Source organism: Platichthys flesus, chromosome 19 (assembly GCF_949316205.1).
Source record: "Platichthys flesus chromosome 19, fPlaFle2.1, whole genome shotgun sequence".
Lineage (NCBI taxonomy): Eukaryota > Metazoa > Chordata > Actinopteri > Pleuronectiformes > Pleuronectidae > Platichthys > Platichthys flesus.
Window position 1 is genome coordinate 1,067,701 of NC_084963.1, and position 23,392 is coordinate 1,091,092.

General features: G+C 42.5%; 4 protein-coding genes across 6 annotated transcripts; 1 reads left to right on the top strand and 3 right to left on the bottom strand.

Annotated features, from left to right (window-relative positions):
• Nucleotides 1-261: 261 nt before the first annotated feature.
• On the bottom strand, nucleotides 262-3,632 carry capslb (calcyphosine-like b). Of its 3 annotated transcripts, XM_062413031.1 has the most exons (6): nucleotides 3,482-3,632; nucleotides 2,763-2,899; nucleotides 2,492-2,669; nucleotides 2,207-2,416; nucleotides 1,975-2,091; nucleotides 262-628 (listed from the first exon to the last, which is right to left on the bottom strand). In XM_062413031.1, exons 2-5 carry the CDS (start codon nucleotides 2,897-2,899, stop codon nucleotides 1,990-1,992), a joined length of 627 nt encoding a protein of 208 aa, XP_062269015.1. In that variant the 5' UTR covers nucleotides 3,482-3,632; the 3' UTR covers nucleotides 262-628; nucleotides 1,975-1,989. The 3 variants fall into 3 exon arrangements, with proteins under 3 accessions (XP_062269015.1, XP_062269016.1, XP_062269014.1); XM_062413032.1 differs by lacking the exon at nucleotides 1,975-2,091 and having other exon boundaries at nucleotides 2,226-2,416; XM_062413030.1 differs by lacking the exon at nucleotides 1,975-2,091.
• Nucleotides 3,633-5,757: 2,125 nt separating this feature from the next.
• hsdl2 (hydroxysteroid dehydrogenase like 2) lies at nucleotides 5,758-9,651 on the bottom strand. The gene is made up of 11 exons (XM_062412997.1): nucleotides 9,508-9,651; nucleotides 8,452-8,615; nucleotides 8,177-8,275; nucleotides 7,972-8,086; nucleotides 7,771-7,874; nucleotides 7,583-7,681; nucleotides 7,294-7,488; nucleotides 6,957-7,028; nucleotides 6,730-6,873; nucleotides 6,520-6,648; nucleotides 5,758-6,443 (listed from the first exon to the last, which is right to left on the bottom strand). Exons 1-11 carry the CDS (start codon nucleotides 9,522-9,524, stop codon nucleotides 6,328-6,330), a joined length of 1,254 nt encoding a protein of 417 aa, XP_062268981.1. The 5' UTR covers nucleotides 9,525-9,651; the 3' UTR covers nucleotides 5,758-6,327.
• A 764-nt stretch (nucleotides 9,652-10,415) lies between these two features.
• Nucleotides 10,416-17,273, top strand: ptbp3 (polypyrimidine tract binding protein 3). Its single transcript, XM_062412403.1, has 14 exons — nucleotides 10,416-10,541; nucleotides 11,215-11,275; nucleotides 11,392-11,558; nucleotides 11,663-11,806; nucleotides 12,076-12,237; nucleotides 12,325-12,435; nucleotides 12,593-12,749; nucleotides 12,883-12,942; nucleotides 13,134-13,246; nucleotides 13,333-13,366; nucleotides 13,483-13,575; nucleotides 13,666-13,888; nucleotides 14,108-14,185; nucleotides 14,318-17,273. Exons 2-14 carry the CDS (start codon nucleotides 11,251-11,253, stop codon nucleotides 14,448-14,450), a joined length of 1,500 nt encoding a protein of 499 aa, XP_062268387.1. The 5' UTR covers nucleotides 10,416-10,541; nucleotides 11,215-11,250; the 3' UTR covers nucleotides 14,451-17,273.
• Nucleotides 17,274-17,339: 66 nt separating this feature from the next.
• Nucleotides 17,340-23,057, bottom strand: ugcg (UDP-glucose ceramide glucosyltransferase). Its single transcript, XM_062412405.1, has 10 exons — nucleotides 22,606-23,057; nucleotides 21,294-21,438; nucleotides 20,831-20,933; nucleotides 20,615-20,716; nucleotides 20,416-20,528; nucleotides 19,852-20,030; nucleotides 19,683-19,769; nucleotides 19,467-19,574; nucleotides 19,243-19,321; nucleotides 17,340-19,008 (listed from the first exon to the last, which is right to left on the bottom strand). Exons 1-10 carry the CDS (start codon nucleotides 22,701-22,703, stop codon nucleotides 18,838-18,840), a joined length of 1,185 nt encoding a protein of 394 aa, XP_062268389.1. The 5' UTR covers nucleotides 22,704-23,057; the 3' UTR covers nucleotides 17,340-18,837.
• Nucleotides 23,058-23,392: the final 335 nt, after the last annotated feature.

Consider the following 23,392-nt stretch of genomic DNA (forward strand, 5'->3'; position numbering starts at 1 on the left):
AGCCAGTGAACTCCAGAGACTGGCTGCATGCTTACTGTGTTCCTGTTCCTCAGAGGATAAACCTCCTTGACTCTTCATCAATCCGGTGAATATTTGGTGAAGGGGAATCTGACTCTGACTCGAGCGACATCATCAGGTCCAAAGTGAAGTTTTATCAGCTGATTCCTGCAGAACTAATATCAGCCTCCGCCAGAGGTTCATTGAAATATAAGTGTAATAAATCACACTGTATTAAATAAACCTGCTGTAGTTTTACGACGTGTTTAATTCTTCATTGAAACAAAGTTTATCAAGGTGCAGATCAATATACAATAAACTACAAAATAGTGATCATCATTACCTTCTGGACATTAAATCATGACAAAATTAATATTCTACTTTACAAAATGTATCAAAATCGCTTGATAAACCCGCAATAATAAATAATTATTTATATTAATTCAACAATCATAATGGTTATTGTTTGCCGATGCATCCAGATTGAATGATGGATTATTGATCAGTTATGATTTATCGCTGGTTGGATTCACAGCTTCCAGGCGTTTGTCATCATGAGGATGAAGTAGACGTCGCTGTCGATGGAGGCGCTGACGCCGCAGTAGTAGTTGAGGAACTCGTCCTTCGTCACCTGAGGACAGAAGACACACGTCAGTGATGACATCACATGACCAGGTGTGATCTGCTGCTGGTCCTCATCTCAATCCCACACATGTTCTAGCTGCAGTGTATAAAGTATTAATATATATACATTCATATACATATATGTGTGTGTGTGTGTGTGTGTATTAAACTTGATTTATTTTATTCTATTTTCACTCTTTCAACCATAGGTATTGATTTTTTATGTTTAATGCTAACCAACAATGATCATGTAGAGAGTGAACAAGTGAAGAGTGAACAAGTGAAAAGTGAAGAGTGAAGAGTGAACAAGTGAAGAGTGAACAAGTGAAGAGTGAACAAGTGAAAAGTGAAGAGTGAAGAGTGAAGAGTGAAGAGTGAACAAGTGAAAGATGAACAAGTGATGAATGAACAAGTGAAAGGTGAACAAGTGAAGAGTGAAACAAGTGAAAAGTGAACAAGTGAAGACTGAACAAGTGAAGAGTGAAAAGTGAACAAGTGAACAAGTGAACAAGTGAAGTGTGAACAAGTGAAGAGTGACCAAGTGAACAAGTGAAGTGTGAAGTGTGAACAAGTGAAGAGTGAACAAGTGAAAAGTGAAGAGTGAAGAGTGAAGAGTGAAGAGTGAACAAGTGAAAGATGAACAAGTGATGAATGAACAAGTGAAAGGTGAACAAGTGAAGAGTGAAACAAGTGAAAAGTGAACAAGTGAACAAGTGAAGACTGAACAAGTGAAGAGTGAAAAGTGAAAAGTGAACAAGTGAACAAGTGAAGTGTGAACAAGTGAAGTGTGAACAAGTGAAGAGTGACCAAGTGAACAAGTGAACAAGTGAACAAGTGAAGTATGAAGTGTGAACAAGTGAAGACTGAACAAGTGAACAAGTGAAGAGTGAAAAGTGAAAAGTGAAAAGTGAACAAGTGAAGTGTGAACAAGTGAAGTGTGAACAAGTGAAGAGTGACCAAGTGAACAAGTGAAGTGTGAAGTGTGAACAAGTGAAGACTGAACAAGTGAACAAGTGAAGTGTGAACAAGTGAAAAGTGAACCAGTGAAGCGTGAAGGTTAATGTCGATTGATAAATAGTTTGTAGAAAAGTGTAAGTGTTTGATTTAAAGTCCAGAGGAACGTTAAAGATGGAATCTGCCACCAGTCGATCTCACTCTGACGTTTGTACGTTGTATGATTCTTCTTCTCTGTCCAAATACAAAAAGAAATTATAGATTTTATAAGAGTTTTTCTTTTGTTTTAAAATAACAATCATACAACATACAACTTGTCCAGGTGAAACCATGAGGAAACATCCCTTAGAGCCCGTTTCTAACTCTGCCCTCGTCCCATCACCAGAGCGGTTTGTTTACCAGAGCGACGCTAACTCAGAGTTTCCAGGCATTTCTCATCATCACAATAAAGTAGACGTCTGTATCGATGGACGCACTCACACCAGAGTAATAACTGAAGAACTCCTCCAGCGTCACCTTCAGAGAGTGAGACCACATCAACACACACTTCTGTCATTCCAAGTTCAAACTGTAAACGAGAGGTTCACTGACCCTCAGGAAGTTCAAACACCTGAAAACAACAGTTCATTACTTTTCCATCTTTGTCGTACGGAGTGTCAAAGCTGTCCAGGAACGTCCTGAAGACTTGATCCTCCGTCCACTCTCCGTTCTGGTACTTGGGGTGGTACTTGGCGTTGTAGACCCCCCGCAGGTCCTCGACCGTGATCACACCGTCAGCCGTCTTGTCCAGTTTCCGAAACGCTTGCATGACCACCTCCTTCCTGGCCTTGGACATGGGGGGCTGCAGGCACCAGGTCATGGAGGTTAAGAGACGTGACAGAACGAACACGTGTAACATGTGCATGTGTGCATTTACCCTGAGAGTGATGAGGAACTCGTCGAAGTTGATGGACCCGCTCCCGTCACGGTCAAAGTGTTGGAACAGAGCCGCCGCCTCTTCTCTCTCCATCAGGATCCCGTAGTCGTTCAAACCCTTCAGGAACTCTTTGAAGTCCAGAGAGCGGTTTTGGTCATCGTCCATTATTTTAAAGGTTCTGACAAACATGTAAACACATGACACGTCACTCATCGTCTGAACAGACAGTCACTGAACCTCTTTATGTCGATCCCTGTCTTCATGTGCTCACCTTCCCAGTCCTTTGATCCCTGACGACCCTCGAGCGAGACACTGAAGCCGGAGTCTCTCCACCGGCTCCGAACACTCGGTGAGCTCACGTTTGACCTTCATCATCATCTCTCGGTCGTGTCTCGATGTCCCCGCCATCTGTGACATCACAAACAGGAAGTGTCACTGTAAATCATTTATATTAAAAACTTTTTCTGAAGGTAAACAGTTATATAAACTGACTGTTCTAAAGACAATCAGTGAGTGTATATAAAGACGATCCACAAATCAGATCTGTGGTATCGAGGCCCCGCCCACACACAAGCTCTCCACATATCAGTCAGTCTCAGATGATTTTATCTCGACAAATAACTTATTAAAGCGATCATAAATTGTGTGCTTCACTTCTCAAGAGCGGAGGATGCTGCAACTTCAGAATTTTCGTCGGGATTAATAAAGTATCCATCTATCTATCTATCTATCTATCTTGTTTAGATCTATGAGACAATTTGTGATTTTTAAATATGGGCTATATAAATAAAATGTGATTTATTGGCTCGAAGGAGCCGTCATGTCGTCCATCTTCATTCAGTGTGATCAGGTGAGTTTTACACCTTGTCTGTCAGAATGACGCAGTGTTTAAATATAAATATATAACTCCCTCACTGACGTCACTTCCTGTCTGAACACATCATTTCCCAGACTCTTGATCATTATGAATCAGAAACATATGAATCTTACCTTCGATCCTCGGAAACAAAGGTTTTTATGATCAGCTGCTCTTCCCCAAACGAACCCTGGTTACCATGGAGACCCGCACCTCTCTGGTCTGATTGACGCAGGGCTAATCACGTGACAGAGGCGGACCATGAGCTTCTTCATCGTAAACCGGAAGCGGTCCCACCCATAGATTGTCCCACCTGTATATTCCCCCCATCTACATCCGGGGATTCTCTTGACAGGACTCTTGCTCAGCCTTCACAGTTCAAAGCTTTTATTATGAAAACACTGTTCTCGTGAGAAACTAGAATTAAAGTCTCCCTGGTGTTTACAATAGACCTTTCATATAGAGACGAGTCCTTTTGACTGTAGTCAAGATATTTCCTGGATAATGAGGAAAAATGTATGATCACATACGGGTTCCGGCCAGACTTTCATTTATTCTCGACTTTTATTTTGAAAGAGTTCAGCGTGAAAACGTTGTGACGTCACTTTAACGTCCAGAACCTGGGCTCTGCAGAATCTCATGGTTAAAACCTTCACTGGTTTTAAATACTTCCCAGAAGACATCACTTTAGGTTTAATGAAGCAGCTCAATGATCACGTTCACATGCTAAGAACTTTAATGTCATTTTGAATGTTTATGTTATCAATATTTAAATGTTGATGTTTATGTTTATTCTGCATCTTATGTCAAATTGCCACAATAGTAATAATACATCTTGACTCACATGACAAAAATTAAGAACATGCATTTCCTAAGAGGACCATGTGACCACGCTGCAGGGAAGATGTGACGTTCACCTACTGCTCATTGTCCATTGAATAAACTTTATAAACTGTCAAGTTATTTGTCTTCCCTGTGGACTTGGTGAATCCCAAAATTATAGATAAAGCTTTTTCAAAAAGTGTCAGGAATTGAAAACAAAAATATGAGACCAAATTAGAGTACTTGAGCTGTTGGTGAACAAAGTCCACACATTGTGACACGGTGAGTAAAACGATGAAATCAGCACTCAAGGGATTAAATATGACTACACAGTTTAACTTTATTGTTTATATATATGTATATCTATTATATATATATATATTTAACTTTCTTTTAACTTGATGTTTAGAATAATAATAATGCTGCACTCTAACAGTGATGATTACACTCGACCCAACGCTTCCCACTTTTATCACATAATTAGTGTTTGGGAGAAAAGTGAAGTGCTCACAGGAAAAGAAGCAATGACCCAGTGAAGAGACTTTCAGACCTCAGGTGACCAGCTGGGTCAGGGTCAAGGTCAAGTCAGGGTTAAACCTTTCTTAGGTCGGGACAAATTAGAGGAGCCTTCAACATAGACCCCTCCCACTCCTCACATCTGTGATACCTCAGTAATTTTCTACATGATCTCCACAAAGTCACACACCTGTGTGTTTAGTCATGTGTTTGTTTGTGTCTTCTCGGGTGATTCATTCCATCACAGGAGCATTCCTTTACGCTCCTGTGGGAACAACTCATTCGTATGTTTCTGGGAGAGGCAGTGGTCTAGTGGCAGAACCTTGGACTATGGGCAGAGAAGGTCTCTGGTTCGTCTCTGGTTTGACTCCACGGAGAGACAACAAAAGACGAACCTGGATTGATCTGTTCAATAATCCAAGAGTCTCCCTACCCTGTCTAGTGCCCCTGAGCAAGGCACCTTACTCCCCCAACATCTGCTCCCCGAGCGCCGTACATGGTCGCTCACTGCTCTGTGTGTCCTGCACCAGATGGGTCAAAAGCAGAGGTTACATTTACCTACCATTGCATGAGTGTGTTGTGCATGTCTGTGCATGTGTTTGGTATAAATAAACATATCTTAATTATGTTGCATTATTTTCAGTTAATAATGTTTATTTTGCTCTGGAAAGTTTAGACTGAGCTGCCGCCACAATAAGAGCCATTTGAATTTGTGATTGAATTGATGAGGAAAGGAGCTTCACAACGCAGTGTCACCTGGGCAGAAACATGTAAATGAAGAAATTAACAGAACTGCTGCTTTACTCTCACAACTCGTAATAAACGTATTTGATTTAACAGCTTCATGAGTGGAAATATTCTAAACATACAAATAGGTCAATGTAAATGTGTTAATATACTGGCATGTGTTAAAATATGTAATGTTCTTTTTGATTGTATTCTGAAACGTTAGCTGCTATATCAGAAAGCGTTGCTTTTACAGTGTCTCTTTGTAGACGTGTTCTCTCTGTTACTAACTACATTCCTCTTTATTCATCAGTGAAGACACCAGGGGGCGCTGGAGTGGCGCCTAAAGATTTCAAAATACATGTTTATTGTTCACAACACACCCATCTGGTAGTTCTGTACAGTCTGAGCTCTCAGGTCCCCTTTAGGGGGGGATCGTTAAGTATATTACAAACTTATAGGCAAAACGATCATGTTCTCGACAGTCACGTGTCAACGTACGTTAAAATCAAGAAGAACTCTGTCCCTACTGAGCTAATATTATTTAATAAGATTAATATTATGTATTAATAATAGTCATGGAAATAAGATCAGAATGTTGTTTTTCTGCAGGTGACACGATTCTATAAAACGACTGTAAACCAGGACACGTGTTCACATGTCAAGTCAGGAGCTGGTTTCTACACGGTTTCATGACATCACAGTTTCATCACTACGGTGTCACGATGAGGTCACTTCTCAGTCACATGAGCAGAGTAAAGATTAAACCACACTTTATTATTAACGCAGACTTTACTCATGTCTTGCATTTAATGACATTAGTTCTGTCGTCAAGGCAACATGTAGAGCAACACACATTGTATAGTGGGGTCTGATGGGAGCTGTGGGCGGGGCTTCTGTGGGCGGGGCTTCAGTCTCACAGTTTAGCCTTGGCCATGCGGCCCATCAGTTTCTCCAGTTTGAGGGCCAGCGACATGTCTCCTTTGATCCGCAGCTTCCCGGACATGAAAGCCATCGTGGGCTTCAGCTTCCCTGAAACAACACAGCTGTTACCATGGAGACAGAACTATCACACTGGTATTACATCATCACCGTGGCGATGGCTCACCTGCGAACATCTTGCTGAAGTCTGTGGAGTCCATCGTCATGATGACATCGGCCTTGACGGCTGGCTGGCCCCGCCCCACGCCGCCAGAGCCACTTTTCAAGTCCAGAAACCAGACGCCCACGTGCTCTCCTTATATGGACATGAACACATGACATCACCGACACGCCCACAGGGTGTGGTTAGGTGGAGAAAACAGACTGGTGTTGTTACCTGACAGGTCGAACTGATAAATGCCCTGGGTGGACTTGACCAAGTCGTCGTTGATGACTCCTTTGATGACATCAAACGTGCTTTCTATTGGTCCACTGGACGGAGGCGGGGTCGAAGACGAGGACTTGAAGGCTGGGGTCGCCCCTAGCAGCCAGGAGAAAGACTCAGATGATATCATATCAATCTTAATCAATAATTAAACTTGTAATTTATCACTGGAGCTTTACCATGTTGCTCCATCTGTTGGGCCAGCACCTCTGGTGCTTCGTCCAGGAAGAAGTCTGGCAGCAGAGGGTGACCTGTCGACCAATCAGAAACCACCATGAGTACCACAACACAGCGTGAGGGAATGCTCGGCCGTAATGACCTCTGCTGGGTTATGTTACGTGAGCGACGATGTGTCATCAGGCAGAAGACAAGCTAGACAGCTCTGATGTGATGAGAATAGACACTGTGGTCTGTGTGTTCGCTCAGGGACGTCCTCCAGGACAAGACAGCCAGGGGACGGCTTCCCTGGAGGACGACACTGGACTCCTTCAACCTTCATCAGGCCTCACAGCTCACCTGGTTGGACTGCGTACTGCTCAAAGTCTTTGATGCCGTGCTCTCTCAGGATGTCCTCGTCCACCACGAAGCGGCCTGTGTAGTCCTTTGGTTGGGTCAGGATTGCGTAAGCGGCATCTGCCATGATGTCCGATGTGCGACACTGTTTTCCAACTTCCTCCCCACCCAACATGTCCATGGCTGCAGTCTGGATCGCTGTGGCAACAACACACAGGTTAAAGCAGGGTTAGCATGCTAGCTTATTATGAGACTATATGAGGGTTGTGTTAGCATGCTAACAGACACTCACCTGTTTTGGGCCAGAGGGCGTTGACGGCAATTTGACCTCTGAATTCTTCGGCCATTCCCAGGACGCACATGGACATACCGTACTTTGCCATCGTGTACGCTGGAAAAAGAAACAAAACAAAACACAGAACCAGCTGTTAATGCACAGGTGTGTGACAGGCCAGCTGCTCAGTGGGCTGTTATGGTTACCTGTGTGGTTCTTGAACCACACTGGGTTGAGGTTGAGCGGCGGTGACAGGTTCAGGATGTGAGGGCTGCGACTCTTCAGCAAGTGAGGGATGACCAGCTTAGATCTGAAACATACGGAAGCTCACTGACTTGTTGACTAATGCTCGTTAAGAGCACGTCGTTAACGGCGGATTCAGATTCTGTGCGTGTTCAGTTACATACGTCATGTATGTTCCTCTCATGTTGACTCCCAGCATCAGATCCACCTTCTTCATTGGCGTCTCCAGGGTTCCCGTCAGATTGATGGCGCTGGCGTTGTTCACCAGGATGTCGATACCTGCCAATCAAACACAGGCACTGTGATGATGTCGCTGCAGTGACGTCACCACCGTGATGATGTCACACCTGAGAGTGTAAAGTCCAGTACCTCCAAACATTTCCACGGCTTTCTGAACAGCGTCTCCCACCTGCTTCTCATCACGGATGTCCACTATACAGGGCAACGCTTTCCCCCCCGCCGCCTCCACTACACACGCACACAAACACACACACAGGTAAATGACACATGATGGAGGTCAAAGGTTATAGCTACTCGAGTGTGGGTCTTATTATACAGTTTATCTTTCCTCTAATTCTTTAAAACTAATTTTTTTTAGAACATATTAATAATGAGCTGCTCGAGTTAGCATGCTAGCTCCTCACCCTCCTGAGCAGCTGTGTAGATGGTCCCTGGGAGTTTGGGGTGGGGCTCGGCGGTCTTGGCGGCAATAACGATGTTGGCTCCATCTCTGGCAGCTTTCAGCGCGATGGCTTTACCGATGCCTCGACTCGCTCCAGTGATGAAGAGCGTGCAGCCGGCTAACTTCCTGAAACACACCAAAATAAAACAAACGTTTACACAGCTGTGCTCAGCTAGGCTAACTCCAACTCGAATTATATAACTAATGACTCAAAGCACAAAACATAAACTTAAATTTTACATAAGAGCAGAACTGCCTGATCGATTAACCAATACATTTCAACTTCCTTAAGTCTGTTTTCTGTCACAGTGACTGAGCATTTGTAGTTTAAGACCTGAAAGCTGCCCCTGCTGCTCTACAGACTCCACCCCTGCTGCTCTACAGACTCCACCCCTGCTGCTCTACAGGCTCCACCCCTGGAATGTTCCCAACATGCTCCTCTTTGAACCAGTTGGACCTGACAACCTGCTGCTGCTGCTTCACAGGACAAACACTCACTAAAGGAAATGAATGTGTGAATTCAGTTAGTAAAGATGATGAACATGAAGTAATCAGGTCTGAGCTGATATATGATCACATTCAAATTATTATGTGATGTAAAAATCCCCATTTCACCAGTTTCAGGTGTTTGTATTCAGGAATAAAACGTCTATAACATTAACTTCACACTCTCATCACATGAAACCTGGATGTTATATTAACACAGAAATATTGTGTGTGTGAGTAAAGCTGGTTTATTCTTTATTGTAAAGTTTACACTTCAGTGTAAATATCAGAGCTGCTGCAACACAACCTTTGAAAGACTCGTTTAGAGATCAGAACGAGTGCATCACTGTTCACTCCATCATGTATTATTACATATAAACATATGAATGCAGTCAGTTATGAATGTGCAGCACGACGAGACGCATGAAGAGAAGTTTTGACAGAACTGCTCTGAGGTCAGAACGCAGAGCTGAGTTCAGATAAACCTCGACCTCTCAGCTGCTTCCTGTTCGCTTCACGAGGCTTCACTCACCCTGTGTTCTGCAGCATCGTCGAAGGTTCCGGAGGAGAATCTGAAGTTCTCGCTGCCTGTGAATAAAGACCCTGAACACGTCTTCTTCACCTTTCACCCACTGAAACAACCGGAAGACAGCTCTGTCCCGGCTTCCGGTCCGCACACAAAGCTCCCCTCGGATCCACCAGATGACAACAAGAGTGGACTCGATATAGAATCTGTGTGATTGTTATAATGATTGAGTAATAAAGGATGAATTCATTTATATAGTGTAAATAGAGACGTTGTATAAGGATATATAACCATATAAATAATATTGTATATAAATATATGTATATAAGTGTGGAGACTAAAGGTATCTATTCAATACATAATGAATTATAGTAATAAAATGTTATAACAAATATACACGAGAGAAGATAAATACTTCATATACAGTATGTGTATAAAAGCTTAAATGACATTTCTAAACATAAAAGTGTCTCTATATGGCCAGTTTATTAGACATAATTTAATGTTATAGATTCAAAACCGTACAGGCACATGATACAGTGTAAATATAATATTCACATCATCAGCTGCAACATCAGAAGCTGATGATGTCACATGTTTATCAGTAATAATAATAATCCAGTTTAAATCATGATTTAATAATGAGAACTTTTACTTACATACTCATTTTAAAAACAACTTTGTGTTTTCATTTTTATAGATTTGAATCATGTTTAAATGTGTTACTATGATTACATTATTATAATTATATGAGAACAGCTTTTATTTAAAAAATTTATTCAAAATCAATAGATTAAATAAACAAGAGATTAAAAACGACCACGTGATTCATCCAGACGTCTGAAACCATTAATCGATTATCGGGATTATTATCGATCGCTGTGATCTGAGGTGTGTCCACGAGCCGCCATGTTCTCCGGTGACGTCATCAAACGGGAAGTGAGCTCCCTGTTGTTGTGCTGTCTGCGGAGAGGGAAGCTCGCGCTCTACGACTACTCTTCCTCCTCTTCGTCACCTTCCTCCTCGCGGACCATGGACGGGTGAGCGTGGGGCACGTCCCGCATCTTCTCCCGCACGTCCTCCGGTTCTTCTTCTTCTTCCCTCGCGTTTCCTTGGTGATCGGACCGCACCTGCGCGAGCCTGCGGCGCCAACCCTCGCGCTCGTTTGTTGTTGTTGACTTGTTTACCGAGGCATTTCCCGCCACAGAGCCGCCCCGGTTTCCCGTTCCCCTCGCCGTCTGTGTCCCTCGGTTCGCTTTTCTGTTTTTGTTTTGGTGTCACGAGCGAAAAGGCGACGGTTGAAATCCCGCGATAGCTGCGTGTTCTCGTGCAGACCAGAGTGCGGAAGAAGCGACGCGATGTTTCTGGTCCTTTGAACTTGTTCGTGTTTTATCTTGAGACATCGAGTCGAGTAATCGAACATTAATCAAAGATCAAAGAACAAACACCGGGCGGCCATTTTTATTTTTCATTGATACATTCCTCTGAAACTTATTTGACTTAATTTATTCAGTTTGAACGAATGAAAATATACAACAAACGGAATGATTATATGACTCGTTGATTGTGTCAAGCAATTGATCAATAAAATTATTTTCTTATTGATCAATAATGAAGAGAAGAGGTGGAACAAGACAAATAAATATTGGGCTAAATAAGTCTATGATACATTTATTTCTATTTTATTACTAAAAGTGAACATCATTTTTGCAGGAGACGTGAACCTTGTGTGTCAGCTGCTCTGCGAACATGAGCACTGACGACCTGTCCGCAGGTAAGACCTCTCTCTCTCTCTCTCTCTCTCTCTCTCTCTCTCTCTCTCTCTCGCTCTGCCTGAATCACCACTGACAGTTGAATGTCTGTTGACCTGCCTGTTTGTGTCCGTCACAGTGGATGGCTCTGATAGGCCGTGTGTTTCTGAGCGAGCTCAGTCTGTCCCGTCTCGGGTCCTTCACCTGCGCCATCTTCCTGTTGACATCTCTGAACAGGAAGTGCTCGCTCTGGCGCTTCCCTTTGGCAGAGTTAGTAAACTGATCACACTGAGGACAAAGAACCAGGTGAGTGACAACACGCTGGTGGAGTTTTACAGCGTGTGACCAACAGGGGGGGTTTTAACTACATACAAGTGAAGTGGTCATCATGATCGACATTTTGTTTCCAGGCATTTTTAGAGATGGCGTCAGAGGAAGCTGCTGTTACTATGGTGAACTACTACACCTCAGCCACGCCCACAGTCAGGAACCAGCCAATCTTCATTCAGTACTCCAACCATCGCGAGCTCAAGACCGACAATCTGACGAATCACGTGAGGAGCAGTGGCTCCGGCCACACCCACCTCGACACAGCATTCATTATTTAAAAAAACATAAATGAACAATCAATGTTTTCGACAAATAATGTTTACTAAACAGAAGGATTCAAAACAACAAAAAAGAAGTATATCAACATGTTTCATTATTATTATTTATAAACATTTATTACAAATCAAACATACGGTTTCCATGGTGACGTGTTTGTTTTAAATAAAAAGGTGTTTCGTTTACATTTGTTGTTGAATATTGTGTTTGTTGACAGCGAGCTCAGGCAGCACTGCAGGCCATCAATGCAGCCGCAGTGCATTCTGGGAACATGGTAGCAGGAGTGGAGGGGCGGGGCTTAGTCCCCGGTCAGAGTCCCGTCCTGAGGCTCATCGTAGAGAACTTATTTTACCCGGTGACACTGGAGGTTCTGCAGCAGGTTGTTAATTTCTGTTTCTCATACTGTGACATGTTGGTTTGTGTTGTTGTTTTTTGTGTTTTAATTTGTGTGTGTTTGTGTTTTCAGATCTTCAGTAAGTTCGGTTCTGTGTTGAAAATCATCACGTTCACCAGAAACAATCAGTTTCAGGCTCTGCTGCAGTTTAGTGATGCTGTGCACGCTCAGCACGCAAAAGCTGTGAGTCACGTGCACACACACACACAAACACACACATATAAATACTAAGTTGAAATTAGTTCCCACCATGTATCAATGAAAAGAAACTGATAAATTCCACCAGTCCAAGTCAGTGTTTGCAGCTGGTTCAATCAGACGGCTGCTCTCTGTCTTTCAGTCTCTGGACGGTCAGAACATCTACAACAGCTGCTGCACGCTGAGGATCGACTTTTCCAAACTGAGCGCGCTCAACGTCAAGTACAACAACGACAAGAGCCGAGACTTCACCAGAGCCGATCTGCCGACGGGCGAGCTGGAGCCCACTGCTGCGTTCGGTGAGACCGGCTAATGATGCTTCTGCTAACTGAATACAAACACAGAAGGTTTTAACTTGTTGTTCTTCAGAAGAATAGACGTGTGTGTGTGTGTGTGTGTGTGTGTGTGTGTGTGTGTGTGTGTGTGTTACAGGTGTAGCTCTCCCTCATTATGGAGCAGCAGCTTTCCCACCTACCTTCCACCAGCACACAGGTGAGACACGTCTGTTGTAATGTACATGTATGATAAGATTTGGGTGGCTCTAAATGTACATGGGCGTGTCTTAATGTACCTGGGCGGGTCCTATTGTACCTGGGCGGGTCTTAATGTACCTGGGCGGGTCTTAATGTACCGTCTTCATTTGCTGTGCTGAGATTTTAAATCAAGTCTTTGGATGTCCTCAGGTTTGTCGATGTCAGGCATCCCCGGCTCGATGGTGTCTCCGCCTCGTCTGTCCTTGCATGTAGCGCCTCCTGCTATCCACTCGGTGCTGCTGGTGTCTAACCTGAACCCAGAGGTCAGAGGTCACATTGTCTCTCAACAGTTGACCAATCAGAGCGCTTCACTCACAGCTAACCTTACTGAATCTGTTTGTCTCTGCAGAGCGTTTCTCCACACTGCCTCTTCATCCTGTTTGGTGAGAAGTTAATTTTAAAGTTGCGTTAGCGTCTGGTTTTATTGACGCTGAAATAAAATGTTGTTGTGTGATGTCATCATGATGTTAAATCAGCTGTGTTGTGTGTGTGTTTTCAGGTGTTTACGGGGACGTTCAGAGAGTGAAGATCCTCTTTAATAAGAAGGAAAATGCTCTGGTTCAGATGAGCGATGGCACTCAGGCTCAACTGGGTCTGAAACATATTTATTTTCATTAATTCAAAATGATTTATTCTCATGAAAACATGAAAGTAAATGTTTTTTGTCCCTTTTGTCCGATAGCAATGAGTCACCTTAACGGCCAGCGGCTCCATGGTAATGTGATTCGGGTGACGTTGTCCAAACACCCTGTAGTGCAGCTGCCTCGGGGGGGGGCGGGGCAGGAGGAGCAGACGCTGACCCGGGACTTCGCAGGCTCCGCACTCCACCGCTTCAAAAAACCAGGATCCAAAAACTTTAACAACATTTTCCCTCCGTCAGCGACGCTGCACCTCTCCAACATCCCGTGAGTTTCACCCACATGATCTGTAACATGTGATCTTATGTTGGACAGCAGGTGTTCTGTAAGACCTGGAAATCAGAATCTGACATTAAAAACGAGTTTGGCGTAGTGAAACTGATTTGATGAAGTCACAGACGTATTTCAAATGCAGCACAGCCAATCAGAATCAAATACCGGAACAATCTTGTCCTCATCCTTTGTGTCTTTGTCTTTGTCTCTCAGCTCCTCGGTCAGTGAAGACGTGTTGAAGGATTTATTTTCCTCCAGCGGATTCACCGTCAAAGCCTTCAAGTTTTTCCAGTTAGTATTAACAACAATAACCAGTTAAAGGTCAAAGGTTACAGAGAAAATGAGTAGTTTGTTCATTAAGAGAATCGCTGAAGTCAACTTTTTTGATCATGTGTAATGATGTCACTTCCTCTGATGACACAGGAAAGACAGGAAGATGGCTCTGATGCAGTTGGCGTCGGTGGAGGAGGCCATCGAAGCTCTGATCGCTCTGCACGACCATCAGCTGGACCACAACCAGCACCTCCGGGTCTCCTTCTCCAAGTCCACCATCTGACCTTTGACCCCTGGGCCCCGACAGATACATGTGAAGTGGCCCCTGGTCTGTCGACAGTGTTCAGCATCAGGTGTAGTCAGCTCATAGCCTGTTAGCCTCCTATTTAGCTATCACAGCTTTTAGCTTGTTAGCTTTGAGTTAAGCTACGTGTTAGCTACTATTTGATTGTAACTTTCACAACGAAAGTAAAAGCAGAAGAACCATAAGTCTTCTGCTGCGCTCCATGAAACCGACTGAGTCTGAGTCGTGTTAATTAAGAAGTTTGAATCTTTGACGCGCTGTAAATCCCCAGCACCGACCTAAAGCGTAAAATTATGAAAGATACATGGGGTATTTTTATCAGGAAAATTACAGTTAATCATTACTTACAAATCTTTCAGCCCTTCTGCAGCTACTAGCATAAATGCTCAGTCACGTGGAGGCTGAAGTTCAAGGCTAACATGCCATTATTTTATATTGCAGCCAATGGGTTGATAGCATGTTAGCATCAGTGCTGAAGTCATCAAGGCCCCTTGTGACATCACATCCTCTTAGGATAAACCCGTCATCTGACCTTTGGCTTTTGGAGCTGACTAACGAATCAGACTGTAGGATTCTGATTGGTCTGTGGGGACCAACGGTTGAACCCAGACACACCAACCATCTGTGCCGACACTTGATGTCACAACAATGGGTAGTTTCCATGTCGTGGTTACAGAGCACATTCCTGAACAACCTGTGTAGCAACGCACGGTGTGTATGTGGAGTCACCAAGGAGCTGTTGTAAGTTAAACTTTTTGTTAAATGAACGTGATGCGGAAAAGAAAATCAGGAAAACATTTTTTAAAGTTAAAAAGAAAAATTTCAAAGTAAAAGCCCAAAGTAATGGAGCATTTGTAGTTAATTTATATTTGAATGACTCGGCATGATCGATAATTATTATTAACCTGTTGCGACGGAACTTATTTATTCAGTTGGGTTTTTTATTTTCATTCTGTTTTTCATTTTACTGTGAACATTTAAAATCGTGTTTCAGAACAAACAGTGATGTGTCTGTTTGGTTACCATGACGACGGTTATTATTTTATTGTCTTAGTTTAGTTTGCTGCGATCTCTTTGATCTTTCTTCTGTGCCTTAATTTTCTCAATTCCTTCTTTGTACGTCATGTTCCTGTTTTTTCCTTAGATATTTTCATAATGTAGTTAAAATATTTTTCGTTTTATTGTTGTTTTTATTTTGGTGAGATGTTGGTGTTAATTTTGAATGTGTTTGTACTGAATTAGATGATGATTCGTGGCCCCGCCCATCTGTCACACCTGCGTTTCTGTGTTTGTGTGTGCGTGTGTGTGTGTGTCAGACTAACCCGTGATTGGTTAATCCTCAAATGTCATACTCGATATAAATATATTTAATTTAAATTACGATCTTTTTAAATCATGTTATCTCATTGTTTCACAAACAAACGTTTTCTTAAAACAGGAAACAAGCCAGATAAAACAGGAAGCTGCCAATTTCCAGTTTGCCTTCTGACCTCTGACCTTCCCTTTGATTGGTTAAAAGTCATGGAAGTCTTTTTCATATCAGTGTTTCACATGTAACAAAAAAGGCTAAAAATTCAATTTAAATGTTTTTATTTTTCATATTTTTATTTCATTTAATGGTTTTAAGACAAAAAAATCTGTGTTTCTTTGTTTGAAACTATTCGTTTTAGTTTTGTAACATTTTAAAATGACGAAGTCTTGAATCAGGTGGGGGGCGGGGTCAAACCAAGCCAAAGTTTGTGTGCCTTTTAATTGGACCAACACGTTTTCTCATTACGACTCATTGTCACTTCCTGTTTAAATGGCGTCCCAATGTTTTTTTTAAGTCTTTACTCATCACTTTATTTTTTGAATATATTTTATATGTTACAAGTTACAAAGCTTGAATCCCATGAAAGTTTTTATTTTATTTTAAATATGTTCATAACTGTGACATAATTTCCTCATTGAATTAAACACTAATGTAAATGTCCCGCCCACCCATGCGTCAATCAGGCCAAACCCAAGGAAGCAGTTCAAACGAGTCACATGTTACAACACGTCGTTTCGTGGCACACGCAACATACCTGTCACAAGGAGGAGCTTCAATTACATGATGTAGTTTGTATGTTACTCTATTACTCACTTAAATACTTGTAACTATGTAGATACACGGGAACATGAAATACTCTAACATTACAGTTAATTTTTAAACACACATTTGTCCAATGTCTGTTTCTTACACGTGTACTTGTATGTAATTTAAACCTTAATACATTAGACATGAATACTTGTATTTGATTTACTTCATCAATTTCACACTACCCATCTAGTTAGATTGAAACCATGTTACTTTTGTTAAGAAACTGACAAGAACAAGAAGAACATGTATGTTTATGTTGCGCATGTTTACTGCATGTTACATGCTTGCAACACGTTACATGAGAAGCAGGTACTGTCACTTGTAACATGAAAACATAAAAACACCTTTCAGAATAAGATTGTTTGGTTTCTGTTATTTTCAACTTCAGGCCTATTCATGATTTTACTTTGAAGGTCACTTTTATTTCTGCTTTCTTTACAAACTTTTATACTGAATGTATCATTTGTTTTCTAATGTTGAAGAATGTAAAGTACTTGTGGTGCATTGTGGGAGGAGGTACGGTTATTATTATACGAAATATTTTTAATATTGAACCAGTGCATGAGGGTTGGGGTGTTATCTGTGCTCGACTCGAAAAAAAATTATGTTGAATTTTTATTTATTCTGAAAGTGACAGGAAGTTGTAGCATGAATCACTGAATAAATACATCTGAAAACCAGTGGCTCCGCCTACTGTCTGTTCTCACAGCCAATCATAAAGCAGGACTACAAGCATATGTCTTAAGTTCATCTTTGAAAGGATAAAACTTTATTGTTCCGGACTTCACACGATCGGTCAGTTCAGACGACAGCAGGTCAATCATAAAAAAACAACAAACAAATAACTCAACTTCCTTCTGCACGACGGCGTCTCGGGTTCGTCCGACTCATCGAAGTCATCAACCAAACCCCCTGTGGCTAAGCTAACAGTAAAGCAATGCTGCTGCGATTGTCCACACACACACACACACACACACACAGTGTTCGACTCCAACGCAAATATTCAGAAATGTGATTTTCTTTCGTGAAATGTTACGACCATGAAACAGGAAAGAAACTTGTTTAGTGCTAGCATCTCTTTTCTGATTGGCTGCTTTGTTTATTGAGATAATTCAAATATGTTTTCCCTACGTCATGTGCGACAGAAACTTCACACACGAAAAAAGATGCAGCTTCGCTTGGTGACCAGACTGATAACTCATTTAAATTTTGTTTAAACTATTTTATATTAACAAAAAACAGACGTCACAGTTATGACTTATTGATGAAGTTTGCAACATAAGGACGAAACAAAGACATTTCTCTAATGATCACCCAAAAAAATGTTTTTCGGATCAGACTTTTGTTTCGACATTTTGTATACAAATTGTATGTCTGAATTCGTACGTAAATTATTTTTCCTTTTTAGACAATCTCAACGATTCAAAGATCAGATTGTTGTTTCGCGCCTCATCAGTTGATTCTATTCACGTTTGTTGTATAAATAAGTGGTTCTCATCTCGACGCTTCTTGTTTGTGTTGGATCAACACCTGAAGACCCGAGAAGAGAAGAACCTCCACAAAGTCCAGATCAGAAACGAGAAAAAAAAAAGCTTTGAATGTTTCTGCCACTTCAGACTTTGAGCTTCATTTTTCTTTTTTTATCCAAAGAATCATTAAATGTTAAGTTTTTTTAAATAAATTTTAAAAAGTGTCAATTTTCAATTGGTACAAATACCAGCTGTAAAATAAGAACCTGCAACCTGCTGCACACGAATTACAACATTTAGAATTAATAACCAGTTTCATTTTAATTTGAAAATCATCCGTTTTTGTAATGGTTGAATTTCAAAGTAAAATATTTTAATACTATAAATTCAGTTTCAGTCACAACCTTGCTCTTCATTTTTTTTGTGGGCCGTTATTTGCTTCCATAAAAAAACTTCACGAAACACGAAAATTGAAGCAAAGAAAAATCAACCAATGAGAAGAGGAGTTTTTAACCCCGCCCAGTTGGCGGATTTCTTTTTCTTCATCTCGTCCAATCACAGATTAGACGATTCAGTGCGATGCGTCACTCCCTCTCACTTTATATTGTTTTTCTTTCTTCCTTCCTGTGCTCTCATTGGCTCGTTCTGGCATCATTTAGTTTTAGCACCAAAGGAACATAAATAGTTAAAAACACACACGTTCCATAAAAAACAAAAAAACAGAATCAGTCTTTGAGGAGGACGAGGCTGAGGGCTCAGCCGGTCGCCATGGCAACTACACATCGAGGATCTCCTCTGCGGTGCCGCCACAGCGGAGCCGGTACCGACCGGTTCTCCAGCTGATAGTCGGGTCCCATAGAGCCGACAGGAAGATCTGCACCGCCATCGTCTCTCTGATGAACCACGCCACGGCAAAGTCCAGCTTCGAGAAGCAGAGAGCGCCGCCCTGCAGGATGTGTGAAGAGTGACAATTAAACTTGCGACATAAAAACGTTTTTACATTTTCATTTAATTTCTTACATTTGTTACTTTGTTTAAAAAAATTAGGTAAGTCTTGAACTATATAAAATATAACGTTATGTTTATGAATGTACATGTATTGATTGGGTAATAATTAGAAACTAACTTACGATCTACTAACTAATAATCTTCCTAAATTAGAAGCACATCATGTTAATACCTGAACTCCAGTGAGTTGAATGTAGTCACAGATGAACCAGGCCAAACAGTGACACATGAAGAACGCCATCATGTCCCACCTACAATATTCAACAACGCACATGTTACAAACACACACACACACACACCATCAATAATAAAAAAAACTGAATAAAAACCACAGATTTATAAATATCCAACACCAAAACAGTGTCTACATAGGATGCTGTCTGATTGGCTGCGTACCTGAACACGTAATGAGCCGCCCAGCCAATAATGAGGCTGGCCAGGAAGCACTCGGAGATGGGCTCCAACACAGTGCCAGGAAGCATGTTGATCCTCAGCTTGGTCCATCTGAACACCACAAAATAAAAACATTATTTTACGATTAATGTTTTCATATATGAGGCCGATTTAAAAATATAAACGATTGTATATATGAATGATGAGTTGTAAGGTCACCTGATCATACGGGACTGAAACTGGCCAATGGAATAAGAGCCTGAGTTCTGCATCGCCACCTGCGTCGCCATGGAGAACTTCCAGCCTCTAGAGAAGCGAAGGGCATGAAATCATTAGATGAACTTACAATACAAAAATGTGTAACAGATGCTAATGCTATTATGTTAACCTGTCTGCGATGGCCTTAGCCATGAAGTAATCTTCAGCGATGTACTGAGCGAAAGAGACCAGACCGCCGGCCTGATCCAACACGTCCTTCCTCATGAGACACGACATCCCGGTCACGCACTTTATCCCCGTCACATTCGCCGAGATGTAGGATCGAGGATGAGACGTCCCGAAATACACCTGGAGAACCATTAGCATCTCTTAGCATCAAAACAGCCACAGAAACCATTTACTGTCAACACATGCGCCAAAACGAAAAGAAACTGGGTTAACAGAAGCTGCTGTTCAGCAACACGCTGAGCATGTGACATCGGTAGGAGACGGTTACGTGTGAGATCAAGTGTCAAACCGCTGATTAATGATCTTAAAAAACAAAAGCATGTAAGACATAATCAACACGTGACAGAAATGTAGCCTATACAATGATGTGATAGCTACAAGATACTGAAGTCATAGTAGCTTCAAAAGCTAATGCTAAATCATAGAGTTAAACAAAACATGAGCATGTGGTTGAGATCGTGTGAGCAGCAGCTGAGTGAGCACACCGTTAGCCGGTTAGCCGTACCTGCTCCAGTGTGGCAGCGAAGCCTTGCCGGTCGGCAACATAAGGCAACCCGTGGACCAGCCCCACCTTCTCTGTCATCTGATTGGTCAGATCTGTCAGGCTGTCAGGTTTCACTGCCGCACACAGAATCACACATTGGCATTAGCTAGCATTGTGACCAGTTAGGGTGAAGTAACGTGGAGAGGGCGTGGGCGCTGACCTCTGATGCCGCTGTCACAGATCCACACCAGCCCGTATTTGGCTCCTTCGTAACCTGGCATCAGGTTGTTGATCTTTGGGTTGATTCCTACTTTCTTCCCCCCTGAGAACCAAACACGCCCACATGCTAACGTCAGATGCTAACAACTAAAGACACTAAATAAAAGAAGATCCGATGGAGAGCAACTATGACAACGCAGCAACAAACTGTTCTCACCAATGAATAAACGAGCGTCGACATTCGGATACTTTCCCAGAAGCTTCTTACAGACCTCGACCGCGGGGTCGTCCTGGTCCTGGACGCAGAGCAAGATCTCGTACTGCGAACAAAAACAGAAAATCACGTTAGACGAGCCCGGGAAGTCCTGTCCGATGTTAGTGGGTTATGAGTCAGTCAGTAGTTCATTTATTACATGTTAATGGTTGTTTGTCATTGGTTAGTCATTTGTTGACGGTGATTATGATGACAGGGTGGTTATTTATTAGTTTGTCATTAGTGAGGTGATTATGGTAATTGGACGGTTAGTAATAAGTTATGTATTGGTTAGTTATTAGAGGGACTTATGGTGATGAGTTGTGAGGTTGATAGACGTCCAGAGTAGAGAACATGTCCCGTTTGGAGAGGAGGTCGTCAGTTAGTTATTAAAGGTGGTGGTGGTGGTGGGGGGAGGGGGGGTCACCTTGGGGTAATCCAGAGTAAAGAAGGTTTCCAGGTTGGAGATGAGGTTTGGGTCAACGCCCTTCAGAGGCTTCAAGAGGGAAACGCCTGCTTGCTGCCCAAATGACTGTTTGACCTCTGACCTCTTCTTATGGAGGTGGAGACGCCTGAGAGACGGAGAGAGAGGAGGTCAAACTAATACACACAAATACACACACTTCCTGTTATCAACTGACGAAGAAGAATCATATGATCATAAAAAGTTTTTTTGTTGATATTGACATAATTAATAATAATAATACAGATTGAGTGTCTCTGGAAAATCTTTAAAAAACCTGATTCATCTTCTTAAGTTGCAGAAAATCCCAGCAACAGCTTTTGTGTAAATGTGTTTTTATGAGTAAACTAAAAAGAGAATAAAGAAATATATGAACGAGTGAATTAGAGAATCAATGAATGAACGAGTGCCTCTCAGGTAAAGCAAACAGATGTTACACATGTGAGGTTTTGATGTCGTTAAGGATTCAGTTCAAACTGAATTTAACATGTTTGTAAATCATGCGAATGTTTTGATCCAAATCAAGTGAACGAGTGTTTTCAGATGAGCAGGTGTTTTACAATGTATGTGTGTGTGTGTGAGTGTGTCTGTGTGTGTTGGTGCACATTGAATTAAAAGTGGGAATTCCCATAGCATCATAAATGACATCAGACTGAATCAAACGTGACGTATTAAATTCCATCACAACAGATGAGGGGATGGAACAATCTGATGTGAACGTGTGGAACCAGCGACAGATTCCGAGGCTCGGGTGATTTGACCCATATGAGCCGAACAGACGCGTCCGGAGCCGCCGGGGGTTCCGTTACATTATTTACATTCTTAAATTCAACGTCAACAAAGAAACAGGAAATGTGTGAATCTAGCTCCAGCGAGCCGTGACGGAGAGATCCGAGAAATGAGCGGCTCTGTGCGGCTTGTTCCTCTCAACAGTCCCGGTGCCACAACACTTCAATAAATTAGAACATATTTCATGATTATTTCATGAGTTCCCCACAAGCTGCGCAGCGGCAGCGCCACGAACTGACAGAGCTAACCGGCTAGCGGGGAACCAGGAAAACGCCCAACAGCTAACCGAGCAGACACGGAAGCTTTAACGGCTGAGACACGTCCAGAGAGCCGCGGAGAATAAGCGATTCTCCCGCTTAAATGTTACACCACGACTGAGATGAACGTGATGGAAACAGCCGGGGAGACAGAGACATGAATCTGCTGTTAGCCTAGCTGCTAGTCCTGCTGTTAGCCTCGCTGCTAGCCGCGCAGAGGGTTGACTTACACGTAGATGATGGACATCAGGTGCATGAGCCACAGGACGAAGAACAAGATGAAGCCGAACACGGCGAAGCCCTGCATGGCTAGATCCAGCAGAGCCATGGCGCTCAGCGGGGCCGGCCGGGGCTGCGGGCCGGTGCGGAGTCACACGGGCTCGGGGAGACGCGACGAGCTCAACGGCCTGGAACCTGGAGCACACGGAGCTGCGCGATCAGCGGCTCCGAAGACGTGAGCGACAAACTCGGCCTGGAGGACTCCAGCGATCCGGCCTCCGGCGGTGAGCCGGGGTGTCAGTAGCCGATCCGGATCAGGGGCTCCGGTAACGGGGACACGGAGACCGGGCTCGGCCTGGTGATGTCCGGGTCACGGTTCGGGCATCAGGGGAGTCAGCAGACCGGCCGACGGTCAGCTGACCGACCGGGAAGAGGCGAGAAGCACGAGCCCAGGCGGCATGCGAGATCACACTTCCTATCAACTTCAAAATAAAATATCTAATTTCTCGCCTGAGAAATAACGGTTCACTTCCGGTAAAGATTTAAAGAGTTTAAATTTGTTTTGTTTCCTTATATTTTACTCAAAACAATTACATTTAATTATATTTTATCTTATTTTACTATTTGAATTTAGACATTTCCATATATATTTTTCTATCCAAAATGTCCAATATGAAACATTTGGAAAAACAATTCTCAATTTTACATTTAATACAAGATGAAAAAATGTGTGAACTCAAGAATCATTTAACCAGGATAAAAATAAGAGGCCACCCCAAGCTTCAGTCTGACCTCGGT

Bases quoted from the DNA above. Each gene is read 5' to 3' on its own strand.
- capslb (XM_062413030.1), bottom strand. From the start codon at position 2,899: ATGGCGGGGACATCGAGACACGACCGAGAGATGATGATGAAGGTCAAA. The intron at 2,670-2,762 runs GTGAGCACATGA...CATGTTTGTCAG, and splicing joins GGGATCAAAGGACTGGGAAG to AACCTTTAAAATAATGGACG. The intron at 629-2,206 runs GTAATGAACTGT...TTCTGTCCTCAG, and splicing joins CGTACGACAAAGATGGAAAA to GTGACGAAGGACGAGTTCCT.
- hsdl2 (XM_062412997.1), bottom strand. The intron at 6,874-6,956 runs GTAAAGCTCCAG...CCTGGCTGCTAG, and splicing joins CCAACAGATGGAGCAACATG to GGGCGACCCCAGCCTTCAAG. The intron at 6,649-6,729 runs GTAACAACACCA...TGTCCATATAAG, and splicing joins TTATCAGTTCGACCTGTCAG to GAGAGCACGTGGGCGTCTGG.
- ptbp3 (XM_062412403.1), top strand. From the start codon at position 11,251: ATGAGCACTGACGACCTGTCCGCAG. The intron at 12,750-12,882 runs GTGAGACCGGCT...TGTGTGTTACAG, and splicing joins GGAGCCCACTGCTGCGTTCG to GTGTAGCTCTCCCTCATTAT. The intron at 13,576-13,665 runs GTCTGAAACATA...TTTGTCCGATAG, and splicing joins TGGCACTCAGGCTCAACTGG to CAATGAGTCACCTTAACGGC.
- ugcg (XM_062412405.1), bottom strand. From the start codon at position 22,703: ATGGCTCTGCTGGATCTAGCCATGCAGGGCTTCGCCGTGTTCGGCTTC. The intron at 19,575-19,682 runs GTGACCTTACAA...TGTGGTGTTCAG, and splicing joins TTTCAGTCCCGTATGATCAG to ATGGACCAAGCTGAGGATCA. The intron at 19,009-19,242 runs GTATTAACATGA...CACATCCTGCAG, and splicing joins TTCAACTCACTGGAGTTCAG to GGCGGCGCTCTCTGCTTCTC.